Source organism: Botryllus schlosseri, chromosome 15 (assembly GCF_051294905.1).
Source record: "Botryllus schlosseri isolate E-star chromosome 15, Bs_hap1, whole genome shotgun sequence".
Taxonomy (NCBI): domain Eukaryota; kingdom Metazoa; phylum Chordata; class Ascidiacea; order Stolidobranchia; family Styelidae; genus Botryllus; species Botryllus schlosseri.
In genome coordinates, this window is record NC_137250.1 from 11,452,522 (window position 1) to 11,470,901 (window position 18,380).

The following is an 18,380-nucleotide window of genomic DNA, read 5'->3' on the forward strand; positions in this document are numbered from 1 at the left end:
GTATTTCTTTTCGCGATCGCTATTCAATAGCTTGTTGAGTCCCGTTATTGTTTCGTTTTGACGATGATTGAATATTATATTATATCGCCGTAGATTAGGATAATAATGGTACATTGATACATCTATTATTCTTTGTATACATCCTTCTCGTCGAGTGCACCTCGGATATGGAATGGAAAACAAAATATAACCAGTCAACCATATTGGTATCATCCAACCTGTCGTCTGTAAAGATTTTTGCTTTACTTACACAACTTATGATGGACCAACTTGCAACTTGTTTACATCGGTTTCCATAGACGGGATGATATCTATGGAACCTATGGACTCAGTGGGCATATGCTGCTTTTGTAGAGCCGCCTATTAGACGAGGAAATTGGGTGCGAGCCGGTTACTAATCAGAATGTGATTTCAGTCAAGCTATAGGATAATGAACTGGGGCAATATATGAATGCTGTATGTGGTAATTCATTCAGTGTTTCGAGTATATCATGCTAAGATAAACTTTCTAACACATCATATATTCGACCTCAGGCAAGGACATATATGAGATGCTAGAAATGGGGATAATCGGATGTGAAAGATTAATTTCATGGCATTCGAGCAACTCCGGCTTTGACATATCAAGATTAAATCAAGACATGGAAATCTCATTTGAGCATATCCTATCACTATTTTCACACACATACCCTTTCGTCAACCTCGAAATAGCAAGATTTACGCCTCGTCCTATCTTCACTTGCTATTTATAGCGTAACTGAAGAGAGTTTAAAGGTGAATTTTCGGCACGCGTAAAGGATATGCTTAAATCCCACTTTCTCGTGTTAGTAGTCAGACAGATAAACAGACAGACTTTAAATTAATTCAAAAAATGTTTCACATAGATTCCGCATGTGCGCTAGGTGGCCACAAGCAGAATAGTCATTTTATGATCGTGGCACACTTCCGCCTATATAAATCCCTGACTGAGTAAATTTCGAGTTTTCGTCATCAAGCTGTTCCAGCAGTGGCTTGAAGTTCTTGTCAGGTGTGGAGTTCGCGGTTTCTATTGTATCTGGCGTTGGTAGTTCCTTTCCCGTAGCCTCGCCTGGAACTGGATATATTGCGTCAGTCGTCGGAGTAGCGGCAAGTTCCGATGATATGGTTTGTATCGGTGCGGGTGCCTCTCCGGTACGTTTTTGTGAATTCGTTTTAGTCTTGCTGTCAACTTTGGCTACTGTGAAATCTTGTCTTCCCCGAAAAGAACTGCTGGCGTGTGTTTCCGCCCGCACAGTCACCATCGCCACCGCTGTGCCTTTCGTTCTTGTCGGCTTCTTCCTGTCTCCCGTCGTTTCCGCGACGCTTTGGCCTGGAGAGTTTGTTTTATTGTCTGTCACTTTTGTCCATGACGTAATTCCGGCAAATCGTGGACGTCTCTGGCTCGAGTTGATCCTTTCGCTTCTGGAGTTTGACACTGAGCTGATAAAAAATGTACGATTAGACAAGTCGTTTTGCTGCTCAATCGACTCAGCTGAAGAGATCATGAGGGGGTCTTGAAGAAAACGGAGGTCATTTAACGTTGACGAATGACAGACACTGGAGATTTCGGGCATTGTAATCCATAATCAAATTCCCAATCTAACCCTGACGAGATTGAGAGACCGTACATGTCGTTTTGACATCCTCTTTATTGATCATTACATTTCATTGATTCTTGTTTATCGCGTTGTACATTTTGTGAGTCTTGAGCGGATTGGATTAATATTATAGAACAGGGTTGAGCCGCCGATTAACCAACCTTGCAACAACCTAACCGTTACCTGAAACCAAGCTAATCCAACCTACACAGCGAGAATTATCAACGAAAAAATTCAAATAACTCCGCTTCTACTAGTTGGAATTGACTCAAATTTGTTTTGCATCGTCTTTGAAGACAGCTCAACAATTTCATGGGGTTGATAAAAATATTGATTTTTTTTTCAATTTTTCATAATAAATTAAAATTTTTTAATTGGATCTGCGGAGTCTTATACTTGTTGGAATTGAACCAAATTTGGTGTGCAGCGTTTTTAGGGTAACCTGACAATTTAATCAGTGACTGGCTGGAATGCGGGGGAAAAAGTTATTTTTGAACAGCCCTACTATACACTTACTCCTCACCCACGCTAACCATATCCTAACCCGGTGACTCTGAACCGGAGCTCCCTAGAACCGCAGCGGCTCAGTCAGACACACAGTCAACTCATAGGCTACATATGACTTCCGATGACTCGAGCATCTTTGGCCATCATAGGTTGTAAGCAATTACGTCCGATCACGGCCTGTAGCAGAAGTCATTCTGATTCGCAATAGATATTCAATAAATGGTTTTAGTTTTGTGTGGAAGTCATATATTTAAATGGTTTAGTTCTTTTAACACTTTGTTGATGCACAGTTTATGTTGTGCACCTACATAGTCATCTATAGTAGTTTATTTGAGGTGTATTGTGTTAGACTGGATTCTATGACCCAGCAAAAAATGGGTTCCAGACAGCTTACGGATTAGCGTTAGTGTTCCTCAGGTAAGTAAAGGTCAAGGACCACTGTTCACACCATATCCACATCTGGTTGAATTTATCCCAAGTCATGACCTAACCCGTTATCACCCCTAGGCCCTAGGGCAGGGGTGGGCAACTTCTCCAGTCGGCGGGCCGGATAAGGGAAAATGAAGTAAGCTACTTGGCGGGCCGGATTCTTGAATCGATACATTATATCCACTGACATTAGGATTTAGGAATAAACCGTATATAATGAATGTAAAGTTTATTAAGCATTGAGACCATACACAGACTTGAATGAATTTATTAACGAAATGTACTTTCATATCTGTTGAATTTAATGATACATCTGTGGTCGATCAAAGCTGTCAACCAGTTCTTTGAACTCTGGTTCCATGTCCGACGTAGAAACCCTTAGTGAAGACTGCACGCGCAGTCTTGTTAATGTTCATGTTCATGGTCGAAAATGTTTGCGCGCAAATGTATGTAGACCCGAACAGAACAAATAGTTTCATGGCCATCTTTCTCAGGTTGGTAAGACTTGGATTCATTCAGTGACGCATAAAATTTGTCAATGCTTTCAGATTGGAATTTCTGTTTCAGGGTAGAGTCACATTGCAGATCGATCAATTCCAGTTGTAGGGCACCAGGCATCTTTTCAAAGTCAGTTGTAAAGTGTGCAGTCAAGATATCAAACTCAGCGGAAAGTTTCCGAAAGTACGGAAAACGACGACCAAATTGATTGTCAAGTGCAGATATCATTTTGGTGTACTTCTCGGTTGTTGTCATCTGTGGTGTCATAGTTTCGAGTGTCGGAAAGTGTAACATGATATTCTGACTGAGCTGGCGAGAAAACAGTTTGAGCTTCACCCTGAATGCCTTCACTGCTGTGAACATTTCGTGGGCAAAAGTGTCCTTCCCTTGAAGTCTGGTGTTCAATTCATTCACGTGTTTAAAGAGATCAAATAAGAACGCCAGATCGGAAAGCCATTCGAAATCTCCGAGTTGGGAAAGGTCTACGTCAGGGTCGGCCAACCCGTGGCCCGCGACCTAATTTCCGAAATTAGTAATATTTTCAAAATTGGTTGCACAGATTGAGAACTTGCAAGACCAACCAAAAATTTGATTAGTCTGGCCGCAACACTTGAGACATGATGACTAAAATATCAGTTCTGGCGCATTGGCAGATCCATGAGCCATGCATCGCAGTCACGTTTTGGTAGATCTTCGTACACTACAATAAAGCAGAATAAATTACGATAGATTTACAGATACCAAGTAAAAAATTTCTTTACGCTTCGCGCAATAGGCCTATGTTGTCACTCGATTTCATGCTTATAATATTGTTACCCCTTTCTGAAAATATAAGAACGCCTGATGTACCATATTGGGTCTAACTATATCAGTGGTCGGGAACCTATGATCCATATATGGCTCTTTTGGGTACAGTAGAGTACTAAGGGTTATGGGCTCGGACCCGCTTTTCAAAATCCTCAAATTTAAGTTGCTGCAGCGCCGGCGACCAATATCACTCCCGAATTCGATGTACCCGCCACGAAATCTGGGATTGCACGATAAGATGATTGATCAAAGAGAATAGCAGACATGGAGGCGCCTGTATCACAATGCAGTTTTCAAATGCACATTGTCTTCCTGATCTACGGCCAGAAATGAACTACTGCAGAAGTGACATTAAGAATTACAAATTCAAATCACAAACAGCGCCGCCATAGCTACCCGCGTTCTTGATTGATAACGTAGCTTTGTAGTCGCTGTTAAAATGTGGGCGTGTGGCGCAACATTATGTTGACGCCGAATACCTTGGGAATTGAGAAGACGAATCGAAATCAGTGCCACAATTACATTCGATTAATATCAGTTATTATTATAAATTCCTCGATATTCACGATCAATTGCGCTATCACGGGTAAGTAATCGCCCGGCTGGGCCTCACCAATGCCTTACTTTTCCTTTCACGCTTTTTTCGAGCAATAAATAGGCAACTTGCGTTATTTTGGTAGTAAAAATGTTCAAAATCCAGTAGACAGCTGAAGCACTGACCTCAACTCACTGACGCATCACACATTACAGTGGGTGTGTATAGTTGTATACTGCTGTATACTGACCATGTTTGGCTCCCGCTACGTATATGTCATCATGGGTCTAATTGTTCTAATCTAAATGTCAATTGTCTTAAGCTTCGAAAAATAATATATGCCTCTCAGTGCAATACAATTAAAAATATATAACTTGCAGAAGATCTATGTAAATGAAGTGTTACATTCTCATTACTCAAATAAGGTAAGCAGTATGATTAGTACGAGTTTTTACAGAGAAAATACGGTGCAAACGACGATCCCACGTAGAGATTTCGAATTTACGCTACGATGACGTCACGATTTTTCAATTGTGACGTAGTAGTTGATTGACATGTATGGCTCTTTGGGAGTTAGAATGGAAACTATAGGGTCAATATGGCTCTTCGGACGAAAAAGGTTCCAGACCACTGATTACTATATTCGCAATTACGAGACAAAGTGTCGTCCAGCATGCGACCTTGTGCTTGCGCTCCCAGAATGACCATCGACGATGAAACCTATACGCACAAAATGATTGACGCATGTTGACTGAAGGCGCCGAATAGTCCGTTCCTTGTAAACTGAGCCCAGCGATATACAGCAGACCCGCAATATACTCAAGTAACAATATTATTGACCTATAAACTTCGAAAAAATTTCTCGCTTGGCGCGGTTAGTGGCCCGCACAATATTTCGTCAATTGCATGTGGCCCTTTGCTCGAAAAGGTTGGCCACCCCTGGTCTACGTCTTCCCCTTTCATCTTCAAAAACAGTTATATTTCCTTTTTCAAGCCCCAGAAACGTCTCAAAACTTTCCCTAAGGTCAGCCACCGAACAACGGAATGATACAAAACATCACTGTGATCCGATCCGCAATCATGAAATTAACAATTCTAACAACTGGATCCACAACATGCTTCATCTTGAGAACACTCTTACATAGCACTTCCTGGTGTATCATGCCAAGTAGAAATATCAGGTCCATGGTGCTATCGACCTCCGCAACACGGTCAGTACACCAACTTTCTTCCCTGTTAAAGATGGACAACCATCTGTAGTAACACTGGCCAGTTTTTCCATGGTAGTTGCATTGTATACACGGCATTTTTCACACATTCGCAATAATCTTTCCTTGAAGTAGTACCCTTCATTGATTCCATTGAGAGCAATTCTTCTGTGATTTCAAAGTTTTCTGAAATGCTTCTTACAAAGATGAGCAACTGTGCAGTGTGCAAGTGTGCAGTAGGGCTCTTCAGAAATGACTTTTTTCTCAAAATCGCACTGGCTACTTGATCACATTGTTAGGTTATCTAATTTAAGCCTGCACACCAAATTTGGTTCAATTCTAACCAGTAGCCGCATTGCTACAGGAGAAGAAAGTTTCTATTTATTATATAAAAATAAATACCAAAAATGTAAAAGATTTCTGTTCACCCCATGAAAGTGTTAGGTCGTCTATAGAAACGATGTTCACCAAATTTGATTGAATTCCAACCAGTACAAGCGGAGTTATTGCCGTCGAAAAATTTGGATTTGAATAAAATAGTATTTACAGTGGGCACCACTGTAATAAATAATTAGAGAATTGGTCTCCGTAAATACTATTTTATTCATAATCCAAATTTTTCGACGGCGATAACTCCGCTTCCACTGGTTGGAATTGAACCAAATTTGATGAGCATCGTTTCTATGGACAACCTAGCACTTTCATGGGGTGAACAGAAAATTTTCAAATTTTTTGTTATTTATTTTTATATAATAAATAGAAACTTTCTTCTCCTGTAGCAATGCGGCTACTGGTTGGCATTGAGCCAAATTTTGTGTGTAGGCTTAAATTAGGTAACCTAACAATGTTATCAAGTATCCAGTACGATTTGAGAAAAAAAGTCATTTTTGAAGAGCCCTACTGTGCAGTGTCATCAATGTCAGCGCTTTCATGAAAACAGCTGAAATGACGGTACATGCCCTTTCAGTTGTGATGTCAGGTTTTCACCCATAGCTTCAATGCGGCGAGCCACAGTTCTGTTGAACAAACTGATTTCTTCAAACTTCTTTCTTATTTCTGGACAGGCCACATCAGCTACATCGAGCATGCACTTTTCCATAAATTCACCATCACAGAATGGTTTGCTGTCTTTAGCAATGTCGTATGCGACTTCCATGGATAATAGAAAATGCAAACTACGATCACCGTCAAGGAATACTGAGGCGTGCATGAATGTGCGGCGTGCGCTTTTCAACGGCCTACGTCAGGCGGCTGTACTGTACGCGCCAGAGGATAGCCAGACCCCAATTGTTTTACCATACAGTGTCCTATATGGTGTCGGTCGACACAAGCAAATCTCACGCCCCAGTGAAATTGATTCACATCACAATTTCCATTTGGCTACAGGCAATTTGGCGGTCAGTTTTGACCGGCTTGCCTAGCATTAAATTTGGTAAAACGTGTATCAATCGAAAGCTGACTCTGCACTGATTACGAAAATATAAATTTTATTCCGCTCGTGGCCCTGGAACTCCCACAATCAGCCTCGAATTTTTCATTGTTATGGAGATTGGCATTGGGACGCAACAATGCTGTCTAGCGAAACGAGAGAGTAGCTCAAGAGCAAAAGAGCCAGGCAGCATTGTTGCGTCCCAATACCGATCTCCGTAACAATGAAAAATTCGAGGCTGATTGTAGGGGTTCCAGGGCCACGAGCGGAATAAAATTTATATTTCCGTAATCAGTGCAGAGTCAGCTTTCGATTGATACCCGTTTTACCAAATTTAATGCTCGTCAAGCCGGTCAAAAATGACCGTCAAATTGCCTGTAGCCAAATGGAAAGTGTGACGTGAATCAATTTCACTGAGGCGTGAGATTTGCTTGTGTCGACCCGACACCATATAGGACACTATGGTTTTACTGTAAGTCACACGCTGTCACTATAGTCGAACCGAGATAATAACTTCAGCCATAGATAAAATTGCAATCTGATATCAATAGGATAACTTTACCACTGGGCCGACTCAATAATCTGATTCAACGGTGACAACATGACATTACGCAACAAGCCGATATTTTAACTACAGCAACGTCACTTCAAAGCCCTTTTCCGCCGATATTGACGAAGACAATGTGGATTGGTGAACATCATTGTCATACAGGCGCCGCCATGTCTGCTTCTCTCTGATCAATCTACACGTGGTGTAATCATTGAGTTCAAGGCGTTCGATAAGCCCGGTACCCTAAATTTACTAAGATTCACCGAACTTATGCGTATAAGCTCAACTCTCGCACGCTGCGCACACACGTATATAACAAAATACAGTCCCTAAAACTACTAAGCAAGTAGTGGAGATTCTCGGCAGACTGTGGTCGCGAGCCACATTATCATGTAAGACGGAAAACTGTCCGAGTGTCCGTGTCCGCGGGCCGCGCGAAATCCCGTCGCAGGCCGTATGTTGCCCGCCTCTGCCCTATGGTCTAGGGCAGTGGCGGGCAACTTCTCCAGTCGGCGTGCCGGATATAAGAAAATTACGTACTTGGCGGGACGGATTGCAGAATCGATACATTATTCGCCCATTTAGCGAAAGCAATGTCATTTTAAACTTTAAAGCAATATATCGCCGACAATGACGAAGTTAACGAGGATTTGAGAACAGCATTGTCATACAGGCGCCGCCGTGTCTGCTTCTCTCTGATCAATTAACACACAGTGCAATCCTTAATTAAGATTTCAAGGCGTTCGATAAGCCCGGTACCGCAAATTTACCAGTATATCAATTCATTAGGGTCGGGTACATCGTAAATGCCGATAATGCCAGTCTCATCGCTTCGACGAGCTTACGCGTAAGCTCTACTCTCGCACGCTGCGCACACACGTACGTAGGCCTACATAATAACATCCAGTCACTAAAATTTGACGTTTAGGCAAGTAGTGGGGAATTTTAGAATACTGGAGCCGCGGGCCGTCTGTTGCCTGTCCATGGCCTAGGGCCTAGTCTTATCTATCACATTTCAATATCCAAATTGATTCCTCTCGGCAATGACATCATGTTGAGCAGTATACGACGGATGTGAGAATTGCGGGTGGATTGGGATTTTTTAAAACGGATTTGAACGTTCCGGTTGGATTTCAATCGAATTTGATTTTACCGTTTTACGAAGCTATGATAAATTTCAGTTTTCACGATATTTCCCTATGAGTCCAGATTATTTACCGGTGTGAACCTGGATTTGGGCATATTATGCCGTGAATTACCGATTTGGATAATAAGTCCACTCGGGTAAGCTAAATATGTTGCTTCATGATGTCAACACGGCCGTACAGTCGGCGTTGGACCTTTGGAAACACTAGATTAGGCGGCCATTGAATGTTGATTGTACAAGTTGGGACCTGGTTTTCAGGTGCAGTTTTCGATAGAAATCACATAAATTCCCGACTACGTGTAAACAAAGTATCTGGCAACCGATAAACTCACCTCAGTTCACTTTGATCGGTCCGCGTATTCAATGATCGGCACACTGCAAGCCCCAACGCGATTTGAATATTTTTCTTGTAACCATTGCGGAACGCCTTGCTGAGCAACGCGTACAATCCCGGATTCATGGCGCTGTTACTCAGAGCCAGCCAACTGAAAACCAGCCTGGCAATGTCCAGATCTGAACGAATTTCACGATTCTTTCAGAGGTGGCCAAAGTAGTCATTGTTAGCACTCAACTAGACTCTATTGAGATGGAAGAATGTAATTCAATGTGTCCTAGGGTTGTAACCAAGTCACGAGGTTCCGAGTCACAAGTCAATTTCACTTTTATAGTTTTGACTAGAGTCAAGTCGAGTCATTTTCAATTCACCACCGAGTCAAGTCCGAGTCCAAGTCACGGAGTATAGTGTCGAGTCCGAGCCATAGTGTTTTGACTCGAGTCCGAGTCCAAGGAATTGTGTTGACTGATCAGTTCCGAGATAATGTCACGTGGAACCCTATTTTACAGCTCTTCTCCGTGATATCGATCGCTTCGCATTCATAATATACAAATTTTCCTCACTTTTAACAGTTTTGGTAGCATTTTCAAGTACCAGTACTGATAGACGAAATAACAATAGTGTGATAACTTTACTATCATTCGAAATTACAATGAGATGCCTGTCTAGGTAGACTCAGTCTCGAGTCATATGACTTGGTCCGAGTCATGTGCATTGACTCGAGTCGAGTCGATTCATTTTTCATTTTCAAGGAAATGACTCGAGTCAAGTTGAGTCACCAAAAAATCGCGACCCGAGTATGACTCGAGTCGAGACCAGACTAGAGTCATTACAACCCTGATGTGTGCCAAACTACTTCGAGTAGGAGTAGAAACCGAAAGGGCCGAGAACTACTCAAGTATCTGGAGTTTGAGATAGTAGATGCGGGCTGCAGAATTTTGCAAGATAAATCTTGGCGAATAACGCAGAATGATTAATGTCGATGAAAATACATATACGTATAATTTATGAAATTACTGTCTGTGATTGTCACACGATGGTCATGCCAATTTACCTTCGAGAAAGGGTCACAAATCATTGTAATGCTTCATACTTGAAACAATGTAAAAACGAAGTAATTTGGCTTCGGGTATTGTTATAGTAAAAGTCTGGTGGCGCTCGTCACATATGACATCTATGACATGAGATTACAAACATGGCTTAAAATATTGTTGTATTAATATTGATTGTAGTGTGCATCTGTTCTATTCGACCGATGTACACGGTGCACCCCAGGATGCAAGAAAATCTGGCACCGGGTGCATCAATAAAAAATGGTGCACCGGGGTGCATGAGAAACATTGTACTTCATATCAGTCGTTTATACCAGTGCTCTTCAACCGGGGTTTTCGTACACCCTAGGGTGTACCAAAATTTTAAAAGGGTGTACCACTCACATGGGGTGTACAGGGGTGTACCAGATCCGAATTAAAATAGACCGATGACTATATAGCTATCACAGCAAAGAGGCAATTGTATGCTTCAGAACATCGTTATGTTGACCGGGCGTGCATTATCGTAAAATATCTTCATATAACATGTAGATGTGTTTAGCGTCCGCGCGACTACTGTTACAATTAAAAACTTCTATACGCAAGTAATACCTCAAGCAATCAGTGATGGCGCAGAACACCACAAGCGCTCTCTGCGGTGTGAAGTTGCCAGTAGCCAATTTAACATGAGTATATGCAGGGCCGAAACAGCACTTCGTCAGACCCCCCCCCCCCTAAAAAACGTTGGTCTTGGACCCCCATAGCGTCATGAACCAAACAGTAGACCCCTCATCACGGTCTACGTTTTAACCGCTACTTTGTCAGCGAAATTTGTTATACACGTTAGTGGGCTAGTTTATAGCGTAAGATCGCGCGAGGCGTGAAATTTTCTATAATTCGTGATTGAATCCATCAATAACATCAGAAATTGCATACATATTGTTATACATTTTGTTATTCTTTCTCTCTGCCCAGGTAATCAGATTTACTTTAGGATTTACAATCAAAATGAAATGTTTTGGAAAATGTAGGACCGTAAATAAAAATAATTCGGGCGGGCCCCTTGGTCCCCTCATGGTTTTCAGTCAGCACAAGGGCGGTCCTTTTTGACCAATGTTTTCTCGCTGCCGATCATTCTGGCACACTTCTAGGATCGCATTTCGTTACATGGCCTAAAACTTCATATGTCTTGGAGCGTTGTGGCGCGGTAATGGCCGACACCGAAATGCCCATTGCTATTAAACTTGCGTATTTTTTCTTGGGGAAGGCTACCCAATAATCAAGAAATTTGACATTAAATCGAGCGTAGGGCGAAGAAAATTGAATGAAGTTGAAAATTTTTTTAAAAACATACTCGATAATTTATGTATATTCAAGAAATAATTTTGGGACTCCTTCGAGCTAAGAGATCTATCGACTACTCGTGACCTATAATCTGGAATGCATTACCACCACATATCCGTGAATTGCATTATAATAGATTCAAAAAAGACCTACTTGATCCCCTCCTGTCGTTATACTACTAATACTGTTGCCCTACCTCGTCCAGACATTGCTTCATTGATCATTTGCTATACCATCGTTTGATTTTTATTCTATTTTCCTTTTTTAACAACACATATTTTACAGCCATACTGTTCAGAGTCAAGTGTACCTGTTTGATGCTGGTGTGATCAGACTAGATGACCTTCACGGTCTTATCGATCATTCCTATCGAATACCGAATACTGTGCATGCATATTTTCTGCACCACCATCACTGCCGTTTGTTATGTATTTTGGTTGGATGAAAATAAAGACTCTCTCTCTCTCTCTCTCTCTTTACGGGATTAGCAATTACGTTGCCGTTTCATGCTATGAAGCGACAACAAATCTGCAACTGTAGCATCACTCGACCGCGAATCACGTGATGCGCATCTATCCGTAGGTTAGTTATCTATATTTATACACTGCGGGTGAAACTTGTGACTTTGTTCACCTTGTTTTAGTAATCAATCAGCCTCTGTAATGAACAAATATTTGGAAGCCAAATGAAAGTATGTCGAGCTTTTTTTAGTCTGGTAGACACATATTAAGCGGTATGAACAGTAAAACACAATTTCACAGGCAGATGAAACAGATTACATTTTTTAGTTGACGCACATACACTATACAGTTTATGTAGCCTACTTCATTTCTGACCACCTCTGGATCATTCATATACCTTCGTCATCGTCCATCACGATAGCATAATCGTAGATAATAGCGGGAGCCCAGCATAGTATGAAAGCCACCACCACGATCGCCAGCATCACTGATATCTTCATCTCTTTTTGGTACCTCCGTTTCAATTGCTTCGGGTTCATGCTGTTTTCCATTCTATCGGAACGAAACGCAAACGTACGGCGCATGACAAGCAATAAAATCGCATGCGCTTACTTTCGGCGATTCCTGACGATCTCCATCGTGACCAGAGAGTAGCAGAATATGATTGAGATGAGAGGCAGGGATATGACGAAGAATCCGTTGGCGTAGGTGTAGCCGCCCTGGTTGCGGACTCCTAGAACGCAGTCGTGCGATGACTTGTCGTAGATGACCGGCGGCTGGTTGCGCTTATATGAATAGTAGTAACCTACGATAGGTAGAATTGCATTTCAAACAAAAATGGTTAAAACATGGCCCAATTGTTTATAGCATGTATTTTAATCATTACGTCATGAATCTTTATTTGTGACGTCACAATGTGTTGACATTGACCATTGAAAATATAGGGGGAATATGGCTCCTTCGACAAAATGAGCTTGCGACCTCTGTCATAAACAGACCTCAAATATCTTTAACCAGGACTACATCTTTATGCAGCATTTTTACGGTCGGTGGTTAATATCATCAGAACACCCATTCCATACCAATGATCTAAATCTACTTGTTGTAACTGTTGAACCGACGACGATGGCGATGGTTCCAGCCACCCCACATCATATAAGTCGACTATTTTGAGTGCAAATCGTCCGTAGGCCCATGCTACTGTTTTTTCGAAAGTATGTGGTATAATGTCATAATTATACAACGTTTGAAAAAAAATTTGAAAAATGCATTTGTGTAAAACACTGTTCAAAACACTGTTTAAACATGTTTTAAACAAAGTGTTTTATAACACCGTCTGTTTTAAATGCAGCCCTGAATGTAGGTGTCGCGCTCTTTCCGCCCACGCTATAAGCTTTTCTACTATGAACTTCTGGACTGTGAAAATTTCAAAAATTTTGCGGAGTTATAACTTCCATTGACTTACTCTCGGTGGAATTTTCCGGATAAATTTTGGAATTAGGAATCGCCCATCCCGCCATGATTGGAAAGTTGATAAGCGTCGTAAAGATCCAGATCATCCCTATTGTCGCGAGTACTCTGTTTTTCGTAAAGTAGGTGGCGTATTCATGCATCCGGCATAGCGAATAGTATCTGTTGAGAGCGATGAAAGCCAGACTGTACCTGCGACAATTCATGTCGAGTTGATTTATAAACTATGCTGTCTCCCAAAACAAAGAAAGTACACTCAGACATACTCATGTAACGCATTCCTATACATAGAGCTCAAATCTAAAAATAACGGGCTATTTCTAATTTCTCCATTTCCAGAAAAATCACGACCGGATAAAACTGCTCGCCATTCAAGATATGTAAATATACAACGGCTTGATTTGATGAACTCGACTCGAAAGGATGCCAACAGAAAATGATTTCTATTTGCATATAGATCTAAAAGCTATGACATGACCGCGAGATCATCTACCGTTTTTATAGTTACCATGAAACGTGCAGTCCTAGAACTTTCAGGTAGGCAGTGGTTTGGCAGAAGGTGTCGACATCGGCCTTGACCTCTTGTTTCAGGTTTTCTCTAAACATATGATATCCGATGAATAACTTTCCAATACTTCTAGCAGTATAGCAGGCTACACAAAAATGTTCCGTGGAAATGCTAGGCTTCATTTTCGACGAACATCTGCACGTTCCCACTTCTTGCTTTTACAGCTATACTAATGCAAACTTTTCTTTGCTCGTTTATGTACTTTGTACCTAGCACTTTGTATATAATAATGGACTATAATTTGGATTTATCAAATGAAAAGGCTCTTGGTGGATAGATTTTTGTTGTTTTATGATGTATTCTTCCCACCACCGGGCAATATATAAGTCCTGTAGTGCAGGTCATGTAAATTGTATATTCTTTCATAATTGTATTTGGTATCAATACCCATTCAGCGCTGTAGTTGCGAAGAAGTACGTCTCTTGACGAACTGTACTACGACGTGAAAGGTTTGAAGGGTATGTACTTGAACTATTTAGAGCTGGAGTATCCTGGATTTTACTCTAATAGCTCCAGCGACTATATACGTCTCCCTCTGTCCGCCGCACGGATTTTCGATTAGAATCCTAATTTAACCATTAAAGTTTACCTGATCAGATTCGATAGTATCACCGGAATGCTGATTGACGTAATAATTAGATCAGCGACCGTCAGGTTGATTATGAAATAATTTCCCGGCACCCTGAGCTTCCTGTCCTGTAATATAAACTAAGGTGAGGGATGGAAGCTGTGGCATGGACAAGGAAAGTAACTAAAGTCTTTCGTTAAGTCTAGCAGTTGTATCAAAAGGAACCAAGTTTGCGAATTACCAATTCCTTGGATAGATTAGACAAGGGGTACCCAAACTTTTTTTACTTTGTCGCCCCTTTGAAACTCAATGGCCCCTGTTATTCTAGAACCTTCGAAAATGAAAAAAAATGTAATTTCAATTTAAAAAAGGGGTATACACTTATGTTAGAGTAGAAATAGTATTGATAAATTAAAAAAATTATAATGTTGCAATTTCTTCATGGATGATCCTATGGGGGGGAAGACCAACGTTTTTAGGGGGGCTGGGAGATACTCTTTCGGTCCTGCTTATATACATACCCGGCATATCGTAACCACAACTAAAATATTTCCAAATGAACCGAAGAATATGAGAACGGCGAGTATGACGATCTGTATTATAGACGCTACGCTCCACGCACTACCATGCAAAAATAACCCAGTATCCGTGGGTATCAAATCGCTTGCTGCGGCCGTTTCATTCATCTAAAAGATTCTACTGTAACATACTCTGAAAACGAATGGATGCATATGGTACTGGAACCGCTGAACATAGTGCCGCAAAAGCTGAATTTAAATCCATAAAATCCCACTTATCTACTTAAAAATTCAATCAAGATGTTTGAAAAATAAATGCCGCTGAATTACTGATAAAGCTCCACTGATCTTGAACTGATTTGATACTAATGCGTTGATATCCATTCCGCTCACTGCTCCAATCTTTTCATATGACAAGAAAAGACTATTCACACTGCGAACCGTACCTTGCCTCTATTGCAGACTGGTAATTCAATGCGGCATGATTAACATTTTGATAGCATTCTACGACCATGTATATTACAGCCGTCGATTAATAATTTATAACATATCGTAACAACGCCTAAACGGATTGGCCCATGTAACTACGCCTCATGCAAACAGCTGAATAGCTCAATTGGCAAGGTTCCTCGTCTATAATTGATCGTTTCCACTAATTATTTAAAGGCAATTCCGCCGGATAGGAAATAGATGACAGAACTGGAATACATCGTAACATATAGAAGCTTTTGTATCAGTAGAGCGAAAGGGAGTGGCGGAGCGCGGGTAGGGCTGCATTTTTAAAAAATCTTGTTTTAAAAACTGCCTTTAACGTGAATAATTATGCCATATTTGTGTAAACACTTTCGAAAAAATATGGAGTATGAACCTACGGACGATTCGCAACCGATATAGTCGACGTATACGATAGGAATGGCTGGAATGGTCGAAATCGTCGTGGTGCAACAGTTATGACACGTAGAGGTAATTAGTTATATGTCACTGGAACATGATTGATGTTCCGAAGATGATGTCCGCCGACCCTAAAATGCTGCGCAGCGACTGAGTCGTTTATGACAGGAGTCGGATGCCATTTTCGTCAAACGAACCATATTTACCATATATTTTGAATTGTCAATGTCAAAGTCAATCCACTGCAACGTCGCAATTAAAGATTCGCGACGTCATGGTTGAAAACAAAACACAAAATCGATAAAACACGTTTTAAACAAGAGTCGCCTTTTAAACTTGTTTGTTTGAAAATGATTTTTGTTTTAGATGCAACCCTATAGGTGCGTGTTTCAATCCTTGCGCAGCTGTTTTTAAGTCGAACGACATGTCAACGATATGGCATTTTACATATTTAACTCTTTATTATTTAGTATTGAACTGTTCTGTTCTTATCCTTACCAGACTCAATTTTTTTCCGCCCATCGCTTTATGAACGCAATGCCAACTATACCGATATTACCGACGCAAACGACCTTTCCTAATCTCAAAAGAATAAACCGCGGTTTCACGCCAGTCGGTAATTGGAGAACTTTAGACGGCCTACTATAATCGAGTAGATATGTTGAAGTTTCGTATTTAATCCATAACATTACCTCCACCTTTATTACTTGGTAAATATGACGGAATTCGGGCACAACTCTCTTCTGTAGCTCAAGACACTATGTTGATGCGATACTCACTACAATCACATTGAAAACGGAACAAAACGTACAGAGTTATATTGGTTTGATGCGTAAAAAGAGGTGACAATATATGTTAATGAACGAGCATGCCTCGCAGTCAATCACGTCCGATAAATTTTCAACATTTGAATAGTTACACCTCCGTGCTGCTTCCAATTTGTCTCAAGTTCTAATAAACCGAGGTGGATTTCGCCTGTGATTCAAGTCCTATTAGCATTACCTATACTTGGGAAAATCTCACCTTGACCAACTTCCGACGGTAGAATGACAAGACTTTTAGGTCTACCTACAAATTCTCTGATTCCAACTTGGTAATACAGTCGCTTTTGGCAGGATCTAACGTGGATGAATTTGCTGCCTTCCGTTTGAGAATCAATAATTAAAATCACTCGACGCACTGCACTAGATTGACTCTAGATGTTGCCAAGAATGCGTTCAGACTATAGGTTAGTTATCTATATTCATACGTAGAATGCAGACACGAGTCACGAGACAATCCAGCACCGATAGTATTTTCAATATCGGGTTGCCATGGTGACATGATGTATGATTTGTGGAAAAATGCAGCGTAAGCAAAGGTGATATCATATACTGGATAACTCCGATGTGACTGTTCCGTGACCTGACAAAATATTATCGTGTTTCGATTAACCGTAACCTGCAATCCCAGAATTTGACCGCTGATTTTAGCAAACAAAATTGGCTAAATGTCGCTTTCTTCGTGAATCGTAACTGTATCGTTAGGTTGCGCCAGCAGTGTGAGCGAAGAGCAGCTTCACATCCATGTATATTTAATCGGTCAGCTCGCTGCATGTCTCGCTTCGTTTGAGATATATTTCATTTTCCGCATTTACTTTGTAATCAATGATCAATGATCATGAATATCGAGAGACCTGCATTACCTATATTTCAGAAAGTGCTTTGCAGCGGTACGTCGTCCGCTGCCTATTTCACGAAGTCGCCATTGCGTCGTAATTTGCTTTCATGCCGTTTTGGCCGCGACTGTGTGGTCGTAAATAAGTGATTATCATACTGAAACTATGTAGACTTGTCTAAAGGTTCATCCCGTCTAGTATCTGGATCAATGCCGACACTGTGCTATTGTTCACCTTACCAATACTTCGTGCTTTCTCTGAGTATACATATGAAGACTCAAGTAACACATATCTTATAACCTATAGGTCGGAATCGCTGAATACGTTACCATTGCTCCGCTATACCCCTGGTTATGGAGATAATGAGGAAATACAAAGCTATGCATCGGGTTTAAAATTTGACCGATTTGTATAGCGTTGTTCATTTGTATTGTGGGATTTCGTCACAAGGCGAATTCGTGACATATCTGATCAGTCGTTGCGCTCAATGCAGTGTGACTCAAAATGCAATGTTATTAATTTATTCCCTGTTAATCAATGAAACATCCCCGAACAGCAATTTCGCAGAATTCAACAATAGGGGTCTTCAAAAATGACTTTTTTTTCTCAAATCGTACTGGCTACTTGATAAAATTGTTAGGTTGCCTAATTTAAGCCCACACACCAAATTTGGTTCAATTCCAACCAGTAGCCGCATTGCTACAGGATAAGAAAGTTTCTATTTATCAAATAAAGATAAATAACAAAAAATTTGAAAATTTTCTGTTCACCCCATGAAAGTGTTAGGTTGTCTGTCGAAACGATGTTCATCA

The 18,380-nt window shown here is 40.9% G+C and overlaps 1 protein-coding gene across 1 annotated transcript; it reads right to left on the reverse strand.

Annotated features, from left to right (window-relative positions):
• Positions 1-804: 804 nt before the first annotated feature.
• LOC145457893 (melatonin receptor type 1A-like) lies at positions 805-15,698 on the reverse strand. Its single transcript, XM_080336186.1, has 8 exons — positions 15,024-15,698; positions 14,524-14,630; positions 13,875-13,964; positions 13,362-13,558; positions 12,509-12,701; positions 12,294-12,448; positions 9,059-9,239; positions 805-1,458 (listed from the first exon to the last, which is right to left on the reverse strand). Exons 1-8 carry the CDS (start codon positions 15,186-15,188, stop codon positions 927-929), a joined length of 1,620 nt encoding a protein of 539 aa, XP_080192312.1. The 5' UTR covers positions 15,189-15,698; the 3' UTR covers positions 805-926.
• Between the last annotated feature and the right edge of the window lie 2,682 nt (positions 15,699-18,380).